Source organism: Stegodyphus dumicola, chromosome 8, assembly GCF_044657685.1.
Source record: "Stegodyphus dumicola isolate Sdum_Otavi_A_Nest chromosome 8, ASM4465768v1".
Taxonomy (NCBI): Eukaryota; Metazoa; Arthropoda; class Arachnida; order Araneae; family Eresidae; genus Stegodyphus; species Stegodyphus dumicola.
In genome coordinates, this window is record NC_140775.1 from 37,133,808 (window position 1) to 37,152,101 (window position 18,294).

Genomic DNA, 18,294 nt, shown 5'->3' on the forward strand with positions numbered 1-18,294 from the left:
ATTTCGAGAAGTGTGTTATCGAAATAACAAAAGTTTCACAAAGGCTTTCAAAAGATCTTGAAAACAAATTGATAAATTTCGAGAAGTGTGTTATTGACCTACGAAGGGGAAAAAAATTATTAATGGTCACATATTGGAAATATGGATGAAGCTTCAATAATGTCCGATATGATAGGAAATAAAACAATTGATATGAAAGGAACAAAAACAGGTCACATAAAAACAAGTTGTGAACAGTCTCTCCTCTCTTTGTAATGCTTTCCTGCTTAGTGAACAGTACAAAATTAAAACTCATGGTTATTTTTAAAAGAAAAATGATGGTAAAATTTAATTTCTCAAATGTTGTTTTCATTTATGTTCACGAGAAAGGATAGATGGACAAAAACAGTGTGAAATTGTGGATAACAAATGCTTGGCAAAAGTGTCCTGTTGCCTTAAAAAATCCAGAAAGTCTTTTGGTGTGGGACATGTTGAGATCTCATCAAATGGATAATATGAAATTGCTGAAAGGGGGTGATGCAGACATGGGAGTTATTCCAGGCAGATTAACTGAGCCTTTAGATGTTTGTATCAATAAACCATTCAAAAAAATTTTAAATTACAGTGGAATATGTGGATGTTAGAAGGTGAGAAAACATTTATAAAATGTGGCCAAATGCCTTATGACAGTCTCTAGAAATAGTGTGTGAGTGGATAATAAAAGCATGGAATGAAATTACATGTGATGTCATTCAAAAGTCATTTAAAAAATGGCCCACCAGCAGCCGAGTGGTAAAGTCGCTGAACACTGGTAGTTCGGTCCGAGGTTCGAATCCTGCGAACGGGCTGGCTGCATGGGCGTTTTCGGGGTTTTCCCCATGTGTAACGTGTATACGAGCCACTTTCCCTTAGAAAGTCCTCCACGAAGGCATCCCTCCCCTTAGGCAGATAGCCCTCGAGGCTTTGCCATAATCACACACACACACATTTAAAAAATGTGCCATATATAACAATCTAGATGGAATGAAAGAGAATTATTTATGTATGGGTCAGAGTAACAGTAATGGTGATGATGAAACAGAATTTAATGTTGTACCAGAAGATGTAAAGGAAGCTGGATGAGACAAACTTCTTGTGTTATCCAACAATGAAAATATTGTTGCGGGCGTACGGGTTCGTTACGAAAATGAATGCACAAGTCCGATGAAAATGAACAAAAATTTATTATTATCACAACAAAAATGCTTAAATTTCCTCAAATTATCATGCAGTATTACAATATCTCACAGTAGTTATCTTCTAACTACTCAAATGTCCAATAGAACATAAATCAAAACAGCTAAAGAAAGTTAATCCGCGAATTCGCTACAATCAACAAGAGCAGTTTTCTAAACAACAACAAACTAAGTAATTGCTACGAACTGAGAGGTTTTTCTCCCTTTATAAGACTTTTAAATCGCGTGCGAGAATTTTCTGATGCTTTCTCGAAATCAAAAGACCTGTTTATTTATTTAATGTTAAATGCACGTGCTCCTGTATTTTCAATTTTTCCGGCTTAACTTTCTTTTTAATATTCGTCACGCGCTGCACTGCGTGGGAAATAAAACCATTTAATTTATAATTGAACTAACATTAGCTTTTTAAATACCAAATTCGTAACAATATTTAAGTTGTTAAGGTATGTCATTTCTTTTAAATAAGTAGCATTTAGGTACATATAGAAATCTAATTTTTTTATATTCATCTTCCCCCTATTTTTTCTATGTATATAACTGACATATAACGTTCACCTGTAAATTTTGATCTATTTTTTTGTATTAAAAGTGCAGGTTAGACGTCAGAATATATGATAAATGTAATCTAGGATAAGAAGTGTGAAGTTTACTAAATACCACAGACTATCGAAAGAAATCAGTAAAAGGAGAAATCCAATCTAATTTTGTAAAAACAGTCATGTGCCTATAAATATCTGATTCAAAATTAGATTTATATAATCAAATAAAGTCAGTTTTTGTACTTTTTTTTTTTTTTATTTTTAAAAGTTGCAAAATGGAAAATGGAAATTGTCTGAAACTTGTATTGCTAGAAAGATCATAAAAAATTAATTTTACTGCAAAATAAGTGCTGAATTTTTGCAAATGTTTTAATGCATAATTTCTTTCTCATAAAGGAGCATCTTGAAGCAAGACTAACAGTTAGTAAAGGAATGATTTGTCAATTAGTAAAGCAATGATTTTTTTAAATGAATCACCCCAATTCACACATCAATCACATCAACCCCACATCAATTCTTTTATTTTCCAAAGTCTTTGTTGAATACTATATCCAGTCAATGTGTAGGAATTTTTTTTATCTGCAATAGGGGTAATTTTGTTTTGCATTAAAAATCAGTTCTGTTTATATCTTGCAACATATAAAATTCTGTAACCAAAAAGTATAATTAAAATTACTGTTTTTTAAATTATTTTGGCTCTGGCATTGATTTAAAAATTCATAATGAATGTGTTTTTTGACAGCAAAAATAATTTCTTCTAGGCATTTAAAACAGCGGGATTACAAGTGTGGTGTTTGTGATTTTTATGGTTACACCTTTACGGATATAAGAAAACATATTGAGCGTCGCCATACAGATCAGAAGCTTTCTACTTGTTCAGACTGTGGCCAGGCATATAAAAATCTAGAGCAACTTAAGGTATGCATATTTTATGAGACTTGGTGACTTATTTATTGTCCGGACAAATCTAGATAAAGATAAAGGCATCCTTTTAAATATAAAATTAATAAATATTATCTTTTCTGTTTTTCTTCTCTTTCTTTTTCATTTTTATTATTGCCTAGAGAAATGAAGTTTCATTAGTTTGTAGGTTTGTTTTATGTGAAACTGAAATCTTGATTTTATTTTTGATCTATCTTTCTGCAATTTATTTCTGTTTTAACATCTAAATTAAAATTAATTATAGTAATTAAAACTAAAAAGTTTTATTGAATATAAGTCAATTGATTAATCATCAGAAAGTATTTAGTTGTAATTTAATGTATAGACCAAATTCTTCCAAGGCCTTATTTGTGACCTCATAAAGGTTAATTAGTTTCAAAACACAATTTTATGCTATTTACTTAAATGCATTGTTTCCATTGGAGTCTGTTGCCATTTGACAAAATGTAAGATACAGTCAAAAGTCTTTAATCTGGACTCATCGGCACTTCGGCGATTCCGGATTATTGATTTTTCTGGATTATAGATCATCAGTTTAAATCTGGTAAGATGGCATGCAGAAATGAAAGAATTAAAAATATGAAACCGTAATTTATGAAGTAAAGAGCAATTATGATCTAAAGAGTATCAAAATTTAGGAAAGAAAAAGCTTAATATTTATTTGTTTACTTTATTAAACATTTCTTTCAACGCGCGCATACGTAAAGCATACATTACGCAAAGTCGAAATTAGAAAATTGCAACCAGAAAACTATTTGATGTGTACTCGTGATGTTTATAATGACGAGGAATTTGATTTAAATCATATCAAAGACGGAATACATAGAGATGAAATGCTACGTTTAGTAAGGAATTATAAGCTGAATAAAATAAAAACATCTGCCCTGAAGATAAGGATAGTGCTGACAGATCAACTTCCAGTTTATTGCGTGCCGCTACGTCCCCCCCCCCCCCGCAGAGCAACGTGAAATTGATAAACAGATTTCGGAATGGTTAGAGAAACAAAGGATATGCTTTTATCCATTTTTTGCAGCAATTCCACTTTTTGTTTGATGGACATCGTACTTTCGCTTTGGCAGCTCCAGCATCGGAAATTCTATTTGACTTAATCGAAAGTTCAAGCTTACTTTTATAAAATTGCTCTAACAGTCTGCAAAAAATAATAAGCCGGATCCAATTCGAAGATTAAGGAACAACGCAATCTGCAACATTAACTGAAATAGACAATTAGATAATTTTAGCTTAGCTTACACAGTCCGTTATACATCAAAAGTATACATCAAAAGCGCCTGCATAAACGTATTACGCGCATGCGCACACGCATATGCGAATGCGTAAAAGTATTATGCGCATGCGTGAACGCAGTATGCATTGACGCATGCGCAGAAAGTTTGTAGCTGCGAGGTCCGGATTATAGATCATTCTGGATTATGGGTGTCCGGATTAACGACTTTTGACTGTATTTTCTTTCAAATTAGGTCTTTCTTTTATTGATTAATAAACCAAGCTATTTAAAAGCAGTAGATACAGTTCTTAAGAATATTATTATTATTTTTTTTTTTTAAATTTTAATTTGATTGATTTAAAAAATACATTTAATTCTGGATATATCTAATTAAAAACATTAAACATTTTTATAGAATTCTGTTGTGTATTTTTTCACTTTTCAAATATCAGAAGAAATATAATTTCTGATGTTCATCTAAATACATATACATGTAGTATCCTGTAAAATGTTTTGTTATTCCATCTGAGCCAACATAACTGATAAACCAAATTTAACTTTAAAAGAGCCTTTTTGGGTAGGTTTTTTTAAAATTATTATTACTATATGATTTTTTAGAGCATAGGGGAAACAAGGGAAAAAAACATAAATGAGGAGGATAAACCCTTCTGAATAACAGAGTTATCAATGAAGTATTTTTGTAGCATTTATCTACTAAAATTATGCATCAGTTGTTAAAAAGTCATGATGTATAATAAAACTTTCCCTTAGCTGAAATGTGCATAGAATTTTGGACTGAATAATTTGTTCCACTGAAAATCATGAAGAAGTAGGATATTGTGAAACATAAGCCATAGTGTAATTATCATATTGGGAACAGGGCAAGAGGATTTACCACTATTCTTTGAGTGAAATATTTTAAATTTTTACCATTTATTGATCTTAAATATTGGATGAAATTCATATAGTATTAAAATAAATGAATCCATTATACTCAGCTGGAAGCATTAAGAAGCAGGGGGGGCGAAGTCCATGACACATGTGCTTAAATTTTAGCCTATTTAATAAAAGAAATTTATCCATGGATTATTTCCTTTGTTTAATTTGGTGATAAAGCAATTGTGAACATTTCTCTTTCATAGTCTGTTGAACTTTAAATATAAAACAGATATATTTCTTAAATAAGGTATAAAATTGTTCTACCTTCTAGGAACACAAGAAGAATGGCCAGTGTCATACATACCTGTTAGCGCAGGAATTAACAAAAGGGGATGAAAGTATTTCAATCGAAGTTAATAAGGAAACTGCTTTGTTGGAAGAAATGCCACTCGAGATAATATCGGGTAAGAAATAAACTTCTGCAGGAGCAGAAGTATCTGCAGCATTACTTATGCTAGTGGTGCTCATATTTTTTTCTATTTATGATACCTATAAATGTTTCAGGACTTTTCGATGTTGTTTAGAGTAAGAATATAAGCTTACTTAACTTTTTGTTATGTGGTTGACTTTTTAAATTGATTCTTTTTTTAAAAATAAAATACATAATTTTTAATTCAGAAGTGATTTACATAAAAGATATAATTTAGAATTAGTTGAACATTTGAACTGCATATCTCAAATCTTCGAATAAAACTCTAAATTAGCCACATTCTTTTCTATTCCATGTGGAAGATTTTTATACCAACAATCCCAAAACCAGCATCACACAACTATGGTAAATATAATCAAGATTTTCTGAACTTAATTGCTTAACTACAAATATTCTTTTTTACTAATATCCAAAAGGTGATCAGTTTTATTTGATTCAGTGTGTTATTGCAATATGAAATTTTTTACTCTGGATAAATAAATTCACAGAGTGTCTTAGCTCCCAAATGAATCCTGAATCCATATAAAATTGTCAACATTATTACTTCTTCAAAACATTTTCAAACCTCCGATGAACTGCAATAGTATCTCTTGTCTAGATTTCTTATATCTAGATTTTATGTCTTGTGAGAAATTTATTTCTTTAAAGATTATAACAGCAAGAAATAAAATCTTGCTTCTATTTTCATCTCTCCAGAGCTGTAAACTATTTTCCTCCGAAACAGCAAGAAATAAAAATCTCAAAATATGCATATTACCATGCTTGAAGAGGAGATAACTCCTTGAAAGATCTTACACAAATATTAATTTTGCCTAAACACCTGTTTCCAGCGAAGTGTTTGGTTTATTTCTGGTTTCTCTTGAAGGCAAATATACATTTCTTAACATAAGGTGTCCGCCGATAACATCGCGGACGAAAACGTCGCGGAGAAAGCAACGCAAGGCGAAAACGTCGTGATACAAAACATCGTGGGAGAACACATCGCAAAGAGAAAACATCGCAGTTCTAAAACATCGTCGTCGAAAATAAAGCGGTTAAAAAACTTCGCAGTTTAAAAACATCGTCGTCGAAAATATCGTGGTAAAAAATAAAGTATCTACAAATCATCGCATGACGATAACATCGCAGACATGCTTTTTTCAGGCTTTAATAACTGTAAATGGATATTCCCATAATGATTTGTGAGCGCAAGATGTAAAGAAGGATAATTTTTACTTTCATATTTTTTATTAAATATTAAATTTTTGCTGAGAAAATAAGAAGAAAACTTAAGCATAGAAAATTAATGCTGCAACTTATAGCACTTAATAGAATTTTAAATCAACATAGTTAACTAACAAAGACCATTAATAAATAATTTTTTATAAAGATTCTACAGGTAATTTTTTATAAAAAGTATAATCTATTAAGTTGCATTTAATTTTCTATGCTTAAGTTTCCTTCTTATTTTCTCAGCAAAAATTTATTAGTTAATAAAAAAATGTGAAAGTAAAAATTATCCTTCCTTACATGACTTGCGCTCACAAATCATTATGGGAATATCCATGTACAGTTATTAAAGCCTGAAAAAAGCATGTCAGCGATGTTATCGTCATGCGATGATTTGTAGATACTTTATTTTTTACCAAGATATTTTCGACGGCGATGTTTTTAAACTGCGAAGTTTTTGAACCGCTTTATTTTCGAGGACGATGTTTTGTACCACGATGTTTAGACGTTTTCGTCCGCGATGTTTTCGGCTGTAACCTAACATAAATAAAAACAAACAGAGAATTCATCACCTTGGTTGAACCATTTAGAGTTTACCAATACAATTCAAGGTTGTAATCAACTTCAATTGCAATTAAAAAAAGAAAGAAAAAATTAATCTTCTTCAAATCCACAACAATATTGTAGAATGATATTTGTGTTAAAATGTGCCGCTGTGTGTGAAACCTTGTGTGAGGCTGTTCTTTTATTCACACTACTGAGAAGAAATTACTTTATGATTGATTTCTGTAATCATTCTAGTTTATGTAATCTTTCTAGCTGAAACTTTCATATCCGCTATGCAGTATGGCTTTTGTTTATTGACAACATCTTTCAAAGTAAATCTGCATATAAGTTTAATCATCTTATGATCTTATTATATTCCTCCTACATCCTCACTCCATCACTAGTTTGTCTCATATTTTATATATTTTCTCTTTTATAATTCTTGCCAGTGTTCAATGAATACATGTTAATTTTTAAGAACAGCTTTTAAATTTTTACTCGATCACAATGTCAATCAGTTTATTCAATCTTAAATAAATCAAGACTGCAGAAGATATGTTTATTATTTGTATACAATCAAAATCTCAAAAAAGTTGTTTGCTATATCTGTGGATGTATGAGCAATCCAGTTAGGAAATTTTATTTAAAACTGAGTTCTTCAAAGTTACTTATTGCTTCGGAATAATTTATATTTTCATTTTCATTTATGTGTATTCAAATATGAGATGTTTCAATAAATATCTCGTTAAAAACTAGATAATAGATTCATAGTTCCTAGTTTGTGAAATATATTAAATCACATAGCATACTAGTAAAATTTTTGTTAGATGACACCTTTTAATATCAGCTCAAAGTCTGAGATTTGAAATTTTCAAAACTTTGGCAGATTTTGTAAATTTCCAAATTTTAGAGTATCAGTTTAAATCTAGTAAGATAGCATACCACACATGGCAATAATGTGGCTTTTTTTATTATTTAGATCAAATAAAAAAATACCTTTTATCTAAAGAAATTAAATTTTTATATAAAAATTGCTATTCTATCAGAGTGGGAATAGTTTAGGTTATATGATTTTGATAATTTTTTGGTGCTACTTTGGTAGACGGTTGCACGGATTTTTGGCGATTTACGTTGCCGCGATTTTTACAATCGTCAGCCATCTTGGAAAACACTGTTTTTACGCATAGTAAAGTATTCAAACTTTAAAAAAATTAATATCGTTAAAAGTAATGGATTAATTTTTTGTTGAAAATGTCGTTTTTTAAGATGGCAGGCAAGTGTAAATAAATACATTTACTATAAGTATAAAGTACTAAAGTAAGGCTATTATTACTTTCATATAGCAAAAAAGAGAATAAAAACAATGTGCCAACGTTTAATTAGATTAAAATATTACTGAAATTGAATATCGAATTAAAAACCATCCTACCAACATTTAAAAGAATTAGAATATTATTAAATTCAAATACTTTAAAATACATTATATAAAATATAATTAACATTAAAACATATGTGACAATAATTATCTCAGCAATTTTTGAAAATGGTGTATTAATTTTTTTAACAAAAATTGAAGTATACAATTAAAAAATAAAAGAAAAATATGTACTTACATTTTTTTGAGTAATTTAACCTCTTGTTTATTGATAAGTACCACAAAAAAAATCGAAATCATAATTGAATCGGATCTTTTAACCATCTTCATCTGTTATCCAAATATCTCGCACTTCATTGAAGAAGCAATTAGCGAGGTTTCCTCCAAAATTTCCTCTGATGCTATTAACAATTTATAAATAAATCTTTGATTAGGAAAGACAGGTTGGCCAAAATAAAATCTCAAAAGGCAATTTTTTTATTCCAATACCAATAATTCTTGGTAATTACCAATAACAACATTCGTCTTCAAAACGGAGATATCCATTCCATTTGAAATCCGAGGAATTCGAAGAGATGAATAATAAAATTTTAAAATGGCATGGTAATGCACAAATATTCAGTAACCAACCAGGAAGCTGATTACATCACGCATAGAATTAAAGTTATTTAAATAATCATTCATACTAAAATCATTTTTAAAACAAATGCAAAATTAAATTTTATTTTAATATTTAACAGCCATAAATAATGTTTAAAACATTAGATTAAATTTATAGATATTAATAAAATCAATTACTTTTTAAGTAAGGTGACATCATTGATTTCATCATCCACAACATAAAATTATATAAAATATTATAAACAACAAAATTTTTATTTCAAATAAATACCATTGCTGGATACGTTATTTATACGAAACAAGTTGTATTACTCGCCAAAAGGCAAATCGCCAAAAAGTCGCCAAAATCCGTGCAACCGTCTACCAAAGTAGCACCAATTTTTTTTCTAGGCCTAATTTTCTGGGGCCCTCTAGTGGCCGAATGGCTAAGACTGCTGAGCATTGGTTATTCAGTTTCAAATTCTAATGAATAGTTTCTAATGAGTTCAAATTCTAATGAATGATTTGGAAGCATAGTTTTGTCGTGGTTTTTTACATATTTAACCAGATTAAGCCAATTTTCCATAGAAAATCCTCTATGTAGTCATCTTTTCTGTTATACAGATAGCAGTAGCATGCTTTGCCATGAACTAATTCATCCCTGTTTTGCTTATTGCAAAAATAATCTCCCTCTGTTAGGTTAAAGGAAAAAAAATCAATTAGAATTTATACGTTCATATTCTTTTACTAAAAAGGGTTATGTGTGTAAAAAGTACACTTTATTTTATGCATTTCTTAAATTGCATCCAAGCATCTACACCTAGTTGTTTAAAAGTATATTTCTATCTATTTATCTAGTGCTTTTTATTTATTTTGAAATTTGATCAATAACAATGATTATATCTTATGTAAACTTTTTTCTCAGATTCTGAGCCACCTAAGATTTCATCAAGTACTATCAGCGAGTGTTCTGAAGAAACTTTAAATGTGTTACAAAGTGGCCAATTTGTTTTGAGTTCAGTGGATGGGATATTTAATGCACAACAAGGACAGATAGTTTTAAGTGGAGTGGAAGAAAATAATGTGGCATCCTCAGAAAATTTATCTTATATATCTGTAGACAAAGATTCTAATAAATTGGTTAGTTTCTTTTCTTTTTCACCCCACTTTATAATGCAGTAATAGCTATTCTAACGTTTTAAATTTTAAATAAAACTGGATTGTAACTTTAATATTTGTATAAAGTTTATTCATTAGAATTGTTTTCTTAGCAATGTACTTCAAAGTCGGTTCTTATTTCGAGAAAGTACATTTTCAGAATCAAGTAGTTTTTCATTTCTACATTAAATATAAATAATAATAATAATATTTACTGCATTTGGTAGTATGTATAAATATTAAGTATTTTATTACTTTTGTTCATGTATCTTGAAGATTAACAAATAAAATTTATTTTAAAACTGCAAAAACATGCTGAAAAGTTGATAACCATTAGTGAAATATTAAAAAAAATCTTGCAGTGTAATTCTTCAGATTTTAGTTTAAAAACCGTAATAAATTTTGATAGAAGTGTGAAACATCCGAGTTCATCAAAAGATCCTAACTGACTGTTTTTTGTAGAAGGAGATATGATTTACAATTTTAAATAAATCAAAATTGAAGGTATTGAACAAACAGTAGATATTCAAGAGAAAATGTAACAAATCATGTTCTTACTGATCTAGACATTGTGAAAATTTTTCTGTTGAAGTTTGAAATAGAAAACAGAGTATTTAAGAAAAAAAAAAAAAAAAAGGAGGTGTGGAGAGAAAAGAAATTATAAAGATATTTTTAAACTGAAATTTTTGAATCAAGTACAGTGATTAATATCAAACTTATTTTCTGAACAAGCTATTCTATATAGCAAGCTTTTTAAATTTTATCATTAAGATTGTGGATGAAACCATTTATTTAATTTGCTGAGACTTCGCACTTAAGTATACATTGTATCTAGAGTCATTATGTGACTTTTAATTTCATGACTGAATTTGTAAGTTTATTTCTAACATCCAAAATCATCAACCCTCGTGTAGGAAGAATCTGATCTCCATTGGAAATAAATTGCTATCTTCAGATAAGGCCATTACAAACGCCTTTGGACAGTCCTATTCCCAGTTCCAGCAAAAGGGAAAATATGCAAGAGAAATGTCAAGAAAGACTAATGTTGAATGGAAAAGATTAATCAAAATGCAGAATGATATGAAAGAACTTAAGTGGGAGGCTGTTTTTGAAGCTCCCGTAATCTTACAAATTAATCGAAGGCTCTTCGTGGTCTTACAAAAGAATTGAGATAATGGGAGGCAAGAATGCTCCTTAGGCAATGACTTTGGCATTTTTAAATGGTCTTTTTGTTCTTAGTTCTACTGTTTGTAATCCTTTGTTTGTGAGATTTTTAGTTTTTTGTAACTTTTTGCTTAGCCATTGGATATAATAAAAATTTTTAAAAAATCATTACTGTTGTCATAGACATATCCTCCTAGTTATAAAAATGTTTTAAATGATGCAAATATTCATATTTTGGCATTTTTAAATTGAAAAAATGTCCCAGTCTCTATACTTGTATTTAGGAAAAATTTTCAAACTCAAAATGTGTAACCCTTATAAGTTTATATGAACACACTTATAAGTGTGACTCTTATATGTTTCAAATGTTTAAAACACCTTTTATGAAATTGTATTTCATTAGAATCATAATTTAATAATTATACAAAAAATTAATTTAACTAGAAATATTTTTCATTTTAAATATGTGCAGAGATAATGTTACGAGTTGGCTGTGTTCCAATATTGAAGCATACCAGTATTTTTTAAATCACAAATACTATGAAATCCTATAAATAAGATCTTTAAAAAATTATTAGTCAATACTTTTTATGACAATTTGCATGAAAATGTTAAGAAACATCTTTCAAACTGTACATAATACTTGTTAATTTTATCCATAATACTTGTTATCATGCTTATTAATTTATGTACATTCCCTAATGTGTTATCAGTCTTTAAAATATCTTTCTATCTTGGTCAGTTTTTGTCTTGTGGGAGTCTCAATTTTTGTATTTAACTTTTTAGCCTGAGTATGAAATTTTCTTAATTATATCAGCTGGTGGACTCTCTAAAAAAACTTAGATTTCATAAATTTTAAAGGATTTATTTATTTATTTATTTCTATTTAAACATGGTAAAACATAAATATTTGCATCATTTAAAACATTGGTATAACTGGAGGTCTATTGCAGCAAAGGCTGTGTAAGGACTTTGCAGGCTCAGTGCATAATATTTTTAAGTTTGTTCAGTGTCTGCTGGTTCAACAACATTGATTTAATGAATTTTATTACCTCTTTTGGATAATTTGTTAAATTTTAGCTAAACTATATCATCAAATTTTAGGTAGTTAGTTAGATTTTTTAATATTGATGTTAAATATTGATAATGATGTCAGCAATGTTCAGTATCAACAATAACTGACAATTATAACTAGTAATTAGATGTTTATTTGATGGGCTTCTTGAATTTAATCTTATCTCTCTTCTCATTTTATAATGACTTCCTGCAATTGTTTTATGATGTTGTATGCATTGTTGTTAAGGAAGTTTTTGTCATCATACTTGCATGCCAATAATTGCATACATAGTTGTAAATCTTAAGATATATACCGTATGAGCATAAAGTCTTTTCTTGATTACAAAAATTTATTGTGTAAAAACTATTATAAATAGACTTGTATAAGTTTTTGGAACTGGTAACTGCAGTAACTGAGCTTTTTATGAAGTGCTAGGTTAGTAAATCTCAGTGTGACCCCTTTGTAGTTTGAAGAATGTCAGGTCAGTATTCCAGCTCTTCCCATATGTTCTTCAATGTTTGCTTTGTAACAGTTGATGTAACATCTTTCCTGCTTTCAAAGTGCTGATATCACAAACTGGTATGACAGATTCTTTCCTTGATCTTATCTTTTGTCCAATTTAAAAATGCTGTCAACATTGTCCTCATGTACAGGCCTGTCTCTTCTTTGAAAGTCACCCATGTTACTGATTTCTTTAAAACTTTTTATGCTCATTCCTGATACCTTACCATTTAAAGGATTTTGTCCATGTAAATTTCTAAATTGTCATTGATGAGCAAGTTAGTTTCATGATACTATAAAATGCCCTTAGGTTTTCCTTTAACAATATCGTTTCATTACTAATTATTCCGTGTTTACAACCATTGTTGCTCTATCTATTGTACTGTAAAGAAACTATAGCAGCGAGATTTTGTAATGATCTAAGTTCCACATTTCTATTTTTACTTCCTTGTACGAAGTAGAAGGAAGTATTGTAATCATGAAAAGTTTCAGGCAGCATATTTCAACGAAAATATCCATTTTGACCGCTATCGAATGCAATTTAACGATGTTTTTGCGTGATATCTGTACGTAAGGATAGAATAAAAGACTCGTTTCCTCCAAAAAAATTATAAAACTACTTTAAAATTAATTCTGAAGAGAATTTTTCGTGGCATCTGTACGAATGTCTGTACGTACGTACATACGTACGTATCTCGCATAACTCAAAAACGAGTAGCCTCAGAACGTTGAAATTTTGTATATAGGACTGCTATAAAATGTAGATGTGCACCTCGTATTTTGGTTGCAATCGGCTGCACCAAACGTATATAAATATATTTATATATATATATCCACTCTGTTACGTGGCTCAGTGATCTCAGTTTCTTTATTCTTATATGTTTGTAAATTGTACATTTTTTGCTTTAAAAATGATTGAATTATGTTGTTTTTTTATCTTCCGGTAAAGGTTTTTATGCCTTTAGTAAATCTGTGTGCAATATTTTTAGAATTATCAACAATTTTAAAGTTGTTTAAGTGCCGCTAAGCCTTTTTTTTTTACGGCGGCCATTGATTGTTTACATTTGAAACAGCAGACTAGTGGATTTGTTGCCAATCTAGAGAAACTTAGCTTCACAACAACAAAGATAACACCTTCATTTATTATTGCCAATTAAATCATACTTAATCCTTTGTGGAATTTTTTTGAGGAAATAAGTGTTCAAGATTTACTTTGTAATTTTTAATATAGATATTTTGAGTTTTTATGTATTTTTGCCTTCTCGCGAAGTGAGAACTGAATTAATTGAATGAGAAATACTCCATCGTCTGTGAAAAACTGTTTCTTTTTTGTTTTGTTTGCTTAATTTCTTTTATACATCATTCTAGATTTATAGTATTTGAAAGAACATGTGGCAACAATTTATGGTAAACAAATACTAGAGTGAATTTTAAAGAATGCATTTATTCTATTGTGGTTTATGCGCTGTCGGAGAAGTAGATTTAGTTCAATCCAATAAGTTTAAATGAAATACAAGAAAAATGCGTATAATTTAATATTCGGTACAAGGAAGTCATGTGGTGTACACATCAGATTTTTTGTAGTTATTTTGTGGAAATTTTTATAATCATGGGAATACATGTGTCAAGGAATAAAGGACATCAAGGAAAGGATGTATCTGTATAATTATGCTCTCCTTACATAATTATGTTTGTTATGACTATAATGTGCTCGTTACTGATCCTTGTATGATTATAATTATATTTGTAGTTAAACTAAGATGCTAAAAAACCCTTTCATTTGTTAAGAAATTAAATTTAAAAAAAGTGTCATATTTTATACTGTATTTATTTTTTATTCCAGCATTTTATCTTATGTGTAATAATCTTAACTTATTGTTTCAGATAACATTAGTCACCACTGATGGCAGAAGTATTTCTCTCCCTTTTAAAAACTGCTCATTGCCTTTAGAATGTGCATCTACATCTGGGAAAACTAATAGCATAGAAGTCTTAACAACGCCTGGCATGAAAATAGGAGATTCTCTCTCTTGAGAACTCCATCTTCCTTAAAAAGAATTTTATGCATATTCACATACATACTTGTACATTTTATTTAGTCAGTATGTGTGTTTTGAATTGAATTTGTAACAAGTGTGGTTAGTATCTTGAAATGTGAGAATAAATGTTTTTAAAAAACATTAAATCTGTTTATGCAAATAAAAAATACAACGGTGCCTTAATGTTAGGTATATACTTGTAAAGAAAAATATTTTCTTTGATACATATGAAAATGATGATTTTTTAATTTCTGTGTTAAATATTTAAGTAGTTTATTTTAATGCTCTAAGTTATGAATATATATTTATAAAATGATATTCAAAATGTTTTTGGTTCATTTCCAATTAATTACTAATTTATATTTTGCAGAATACATAAAACGACTAATTTATCTATTACACAGACAGTCTTCAAATATTTAAAATTTGCCATTTAATTTATGCCACATTCTATGGTATGGACGTTTTCTGACAATTCTCAATGTAAAGTGATGCTAATTATATTTTTGTATGCTACTAAAAATGTAATTTTCTATAATTTTGTACACATTGTCATCATATGTGCCATATATTTATATACATATTACCCATTCAGATTTCTAAAATTTAGCAAAAACGAATGTTGCCTCTTTCTTGCATTTGTAAAGATTGAGCCATTTTCTGTTTAGTACTTCTATTGTTGTAATTCAGTAAAGCTTAAAATTTTATATTGATTTATTTTTTATGCATCTGCTCTGAAAAAATAAGTGTCATCTGAGATGTTATTATGTATATATGAATATTTATTTTGTACATTATTAAATTTTCATACATTTTTTTGTTCATTTGTATAGAAAAAATGTAAATCTGTATTTTTTTTTTCCTATATTAAATGTTTTAAGAAAAGGTGTTGCAGAAATCAAATATTGATTATATATCTCTGTATATATTGATAATTATTTTTTGTCTTTATTATCTTCTTTGTGTATTGTAATGTATGATTAGTCGTATAAATATGAAACTGTATTTAATGTGCTATTCTGCCTTATGGCAGCTTGAAATTAAAAACACAAAATTGACCTCATTATGTATATAGGATTATATGTTTGTTTTATTTTTATTTTTATTATTATTATTATTTTATAATGTCCAGTCATGTGGGTAATACTGAATGTGAAATTTTTGCCTTGTATGCTTATTTTGAATCTTTTGTATATAAAATGGATTGCGGTATGAAGCAAAACTTTTGATGCTCTATTTAGCACAAAGGATGCTCTATTTAGCACAAAGTCAGTTCTGAATTTTGTACAGCTAAATACTCTTCTGGATATTAACCACCGAAATATTCTATACTTATAACAGAAAAATACTCTGTTATTTCTTAGTGTGCGATCATTTCTAAATTTTTTGTTTCTTAGTTTATTTTAATCAAATCCTAACAAAAAAAAAATATACTATGCACTGATTAGGTCAACTTTTTTCAATTAACTCCATTTCATTATTTTTACGCATTTTGCGCAATATTGTTCCCATATCCATACCAGTATACCATACTGATATTGAAGAATACAGAAGAAAAATCATAACTATTTATTTATTTTTGTAATCTGTCTAACAACTATTTAATATTCTTATCTTGATGATACTAAGCTGCAATCATATTCAAATTTTTATTTTTCTTATCAAAAATTAGGGCTGGAAGTGCAGTGCAATATGAAATGTATTCCATAATTCATCTTTTTAGAAATTAGTGCAATAAGTTATAATATTCTTAGCCTTTTAAATTTGTTTTATAATTAGAAATTATACTAAATGATTGAAACTTGATCAGAAACATTTTAATACCAGTAACTTCTTTTAAATCAAAATTTTTAAATTGAATAATAATTTAAGAGAAAAAGAAAAGATTAGAAAATATATGTACTAAAATGTCTGTTCCAGCTCTTGCAATGGTCATAAATCATTTTATGGTCACCATTTCACAGCTGTAAAATATTATAATGCAGAGATATTTTGTTAAGAATATTCTTAAATTTATGTTAGTATTTATTTTAATTCCTAACAATCTGCTAAAATTAAATATTGCAAATCATAACTCAAGTAGTCATTTTTCTGTAACCATGAGTTTAACTTGATTGTAATGAAATGTAACATACATTCAAGTTTCTCTTTATATTTTTGAGTACTGTTGCCATTAGTTGTATAATGTTATCGTTAGCATGGAAAGTATAAAATCTTAAGTCTTTTGATAGTAGAAATTAATTTTAAAAATAAAATTAATTTGAAAAGTTGTATTTCTTGTAATTTGTATTTAAAATAAGAGTAAATTATTTAGGAATTTTTTCACTTTCTTTCTTCTTATGAAGGATTTTTTCTGTGATTATTTCTAAGAACATGCAAATTGTACCTAAGAAGAGGAATACTCATAAGTGAATTTTGTATTGGTTTATCTTTTTATTTTTGTATTTGAAATGTATTGAAATATATATAGTGGATCATGATGATACTGTTTTCATATATACATGCAATTAATAATGTATCTATGCTTTCCTCGACTTTTGCCAAACTATTACATTGTATTTTAATTCTGAACATATTGTGTTATTTTACCGCTAATAGTGAGAAAACATTGATTTAAAGATAAAAGAAAATGCTTTTGAAATTTCATGTAACAGAAATGTAATTTTTTTTCATGTATAAATCTGTCAGATATATTTTTAAAAACATTTTTATCATAATTGCCAAAAAATTATTTGAATTTTTTTCCTTAAATTTCAAATCATAGGAACAGTTTAATATGATTCTATCCTAATTTAGTATCCATGTCATATTCAAGTAGTCTTTGTGCACTTTTTATTGAAAAAGTCTAACCAAGCTTTTTTTATTTTCATTGTGTACTTTTCAATATTTATCTGATATTTTAATGTTTTCTATGTGCATTTTATTTAATATGTGGTTATATTTTCCAATTTTGAAAATGTTAGAGTTGTTAATCTGCTTTAAAAATACATGCAAGTCACTGTTAGTTATATAATTTATTTATAATGCATAGTTTTTTATTATTTGTTTAAATTTATCCCATTTGTGAATAAATCGTGCAGGCATATATGTTGTGTTTTTTTTTTTTTTACAAAGCAACATGCATCAAATGTTATTTAAAAAAAATTATTTAAAATTCTTATTTTCAATAATGCGATAAAAATAATTATGAAGAATGAGTTTCTCTTTTATTATAATTTTAGCTGCAATTTCTTTTATCATAATTTTAATTATGTCATGACTTCATTTGCAAGTGATTGATTTTATTTTGATTAGTAACAGTAGGCAGTACTTTGTCATTCTGACTAGTGTTATTCTAAAAAATACTACTATGTTTA

The 18,294-nt window shown here is 28.3% G+C and overlaps 1 protein-coding gene across 1 annotated transcript in view; it reads left to right on the plus strand.

Moving 5' to 3' along the window:
- The window catches only part of LOC118197917 (uncharacterized), a 96,106-nt gene extending 78,083 nt beyond the window's left edge, over positions 1-18,023 (plus strand). Inside the window, exons 15-18 of the mRNA XM_085821739.1 lie at positions 2,515-2,671; positions 5,131-5,263; positions 9,945-10,159; positions 14,784-18,023. Of these exons, the coding sequence (XP_085677865.1) occupies positions 2,515-2,671; positions 5,131-5,263; positions 9,945-10,159; positions 14,784-14,933 (655 nt within the window). The 3' untranslated portion in view covers positions 14,934-18,023. The remainder of the gene's footprint in view (positions 1-2,514; positions 2,672-5,130; positions 5,264-9,944; positions 10,160-14,783) is intronic.
- Positions 18,024-18,294: the final 271 nt, after the last annotated feature.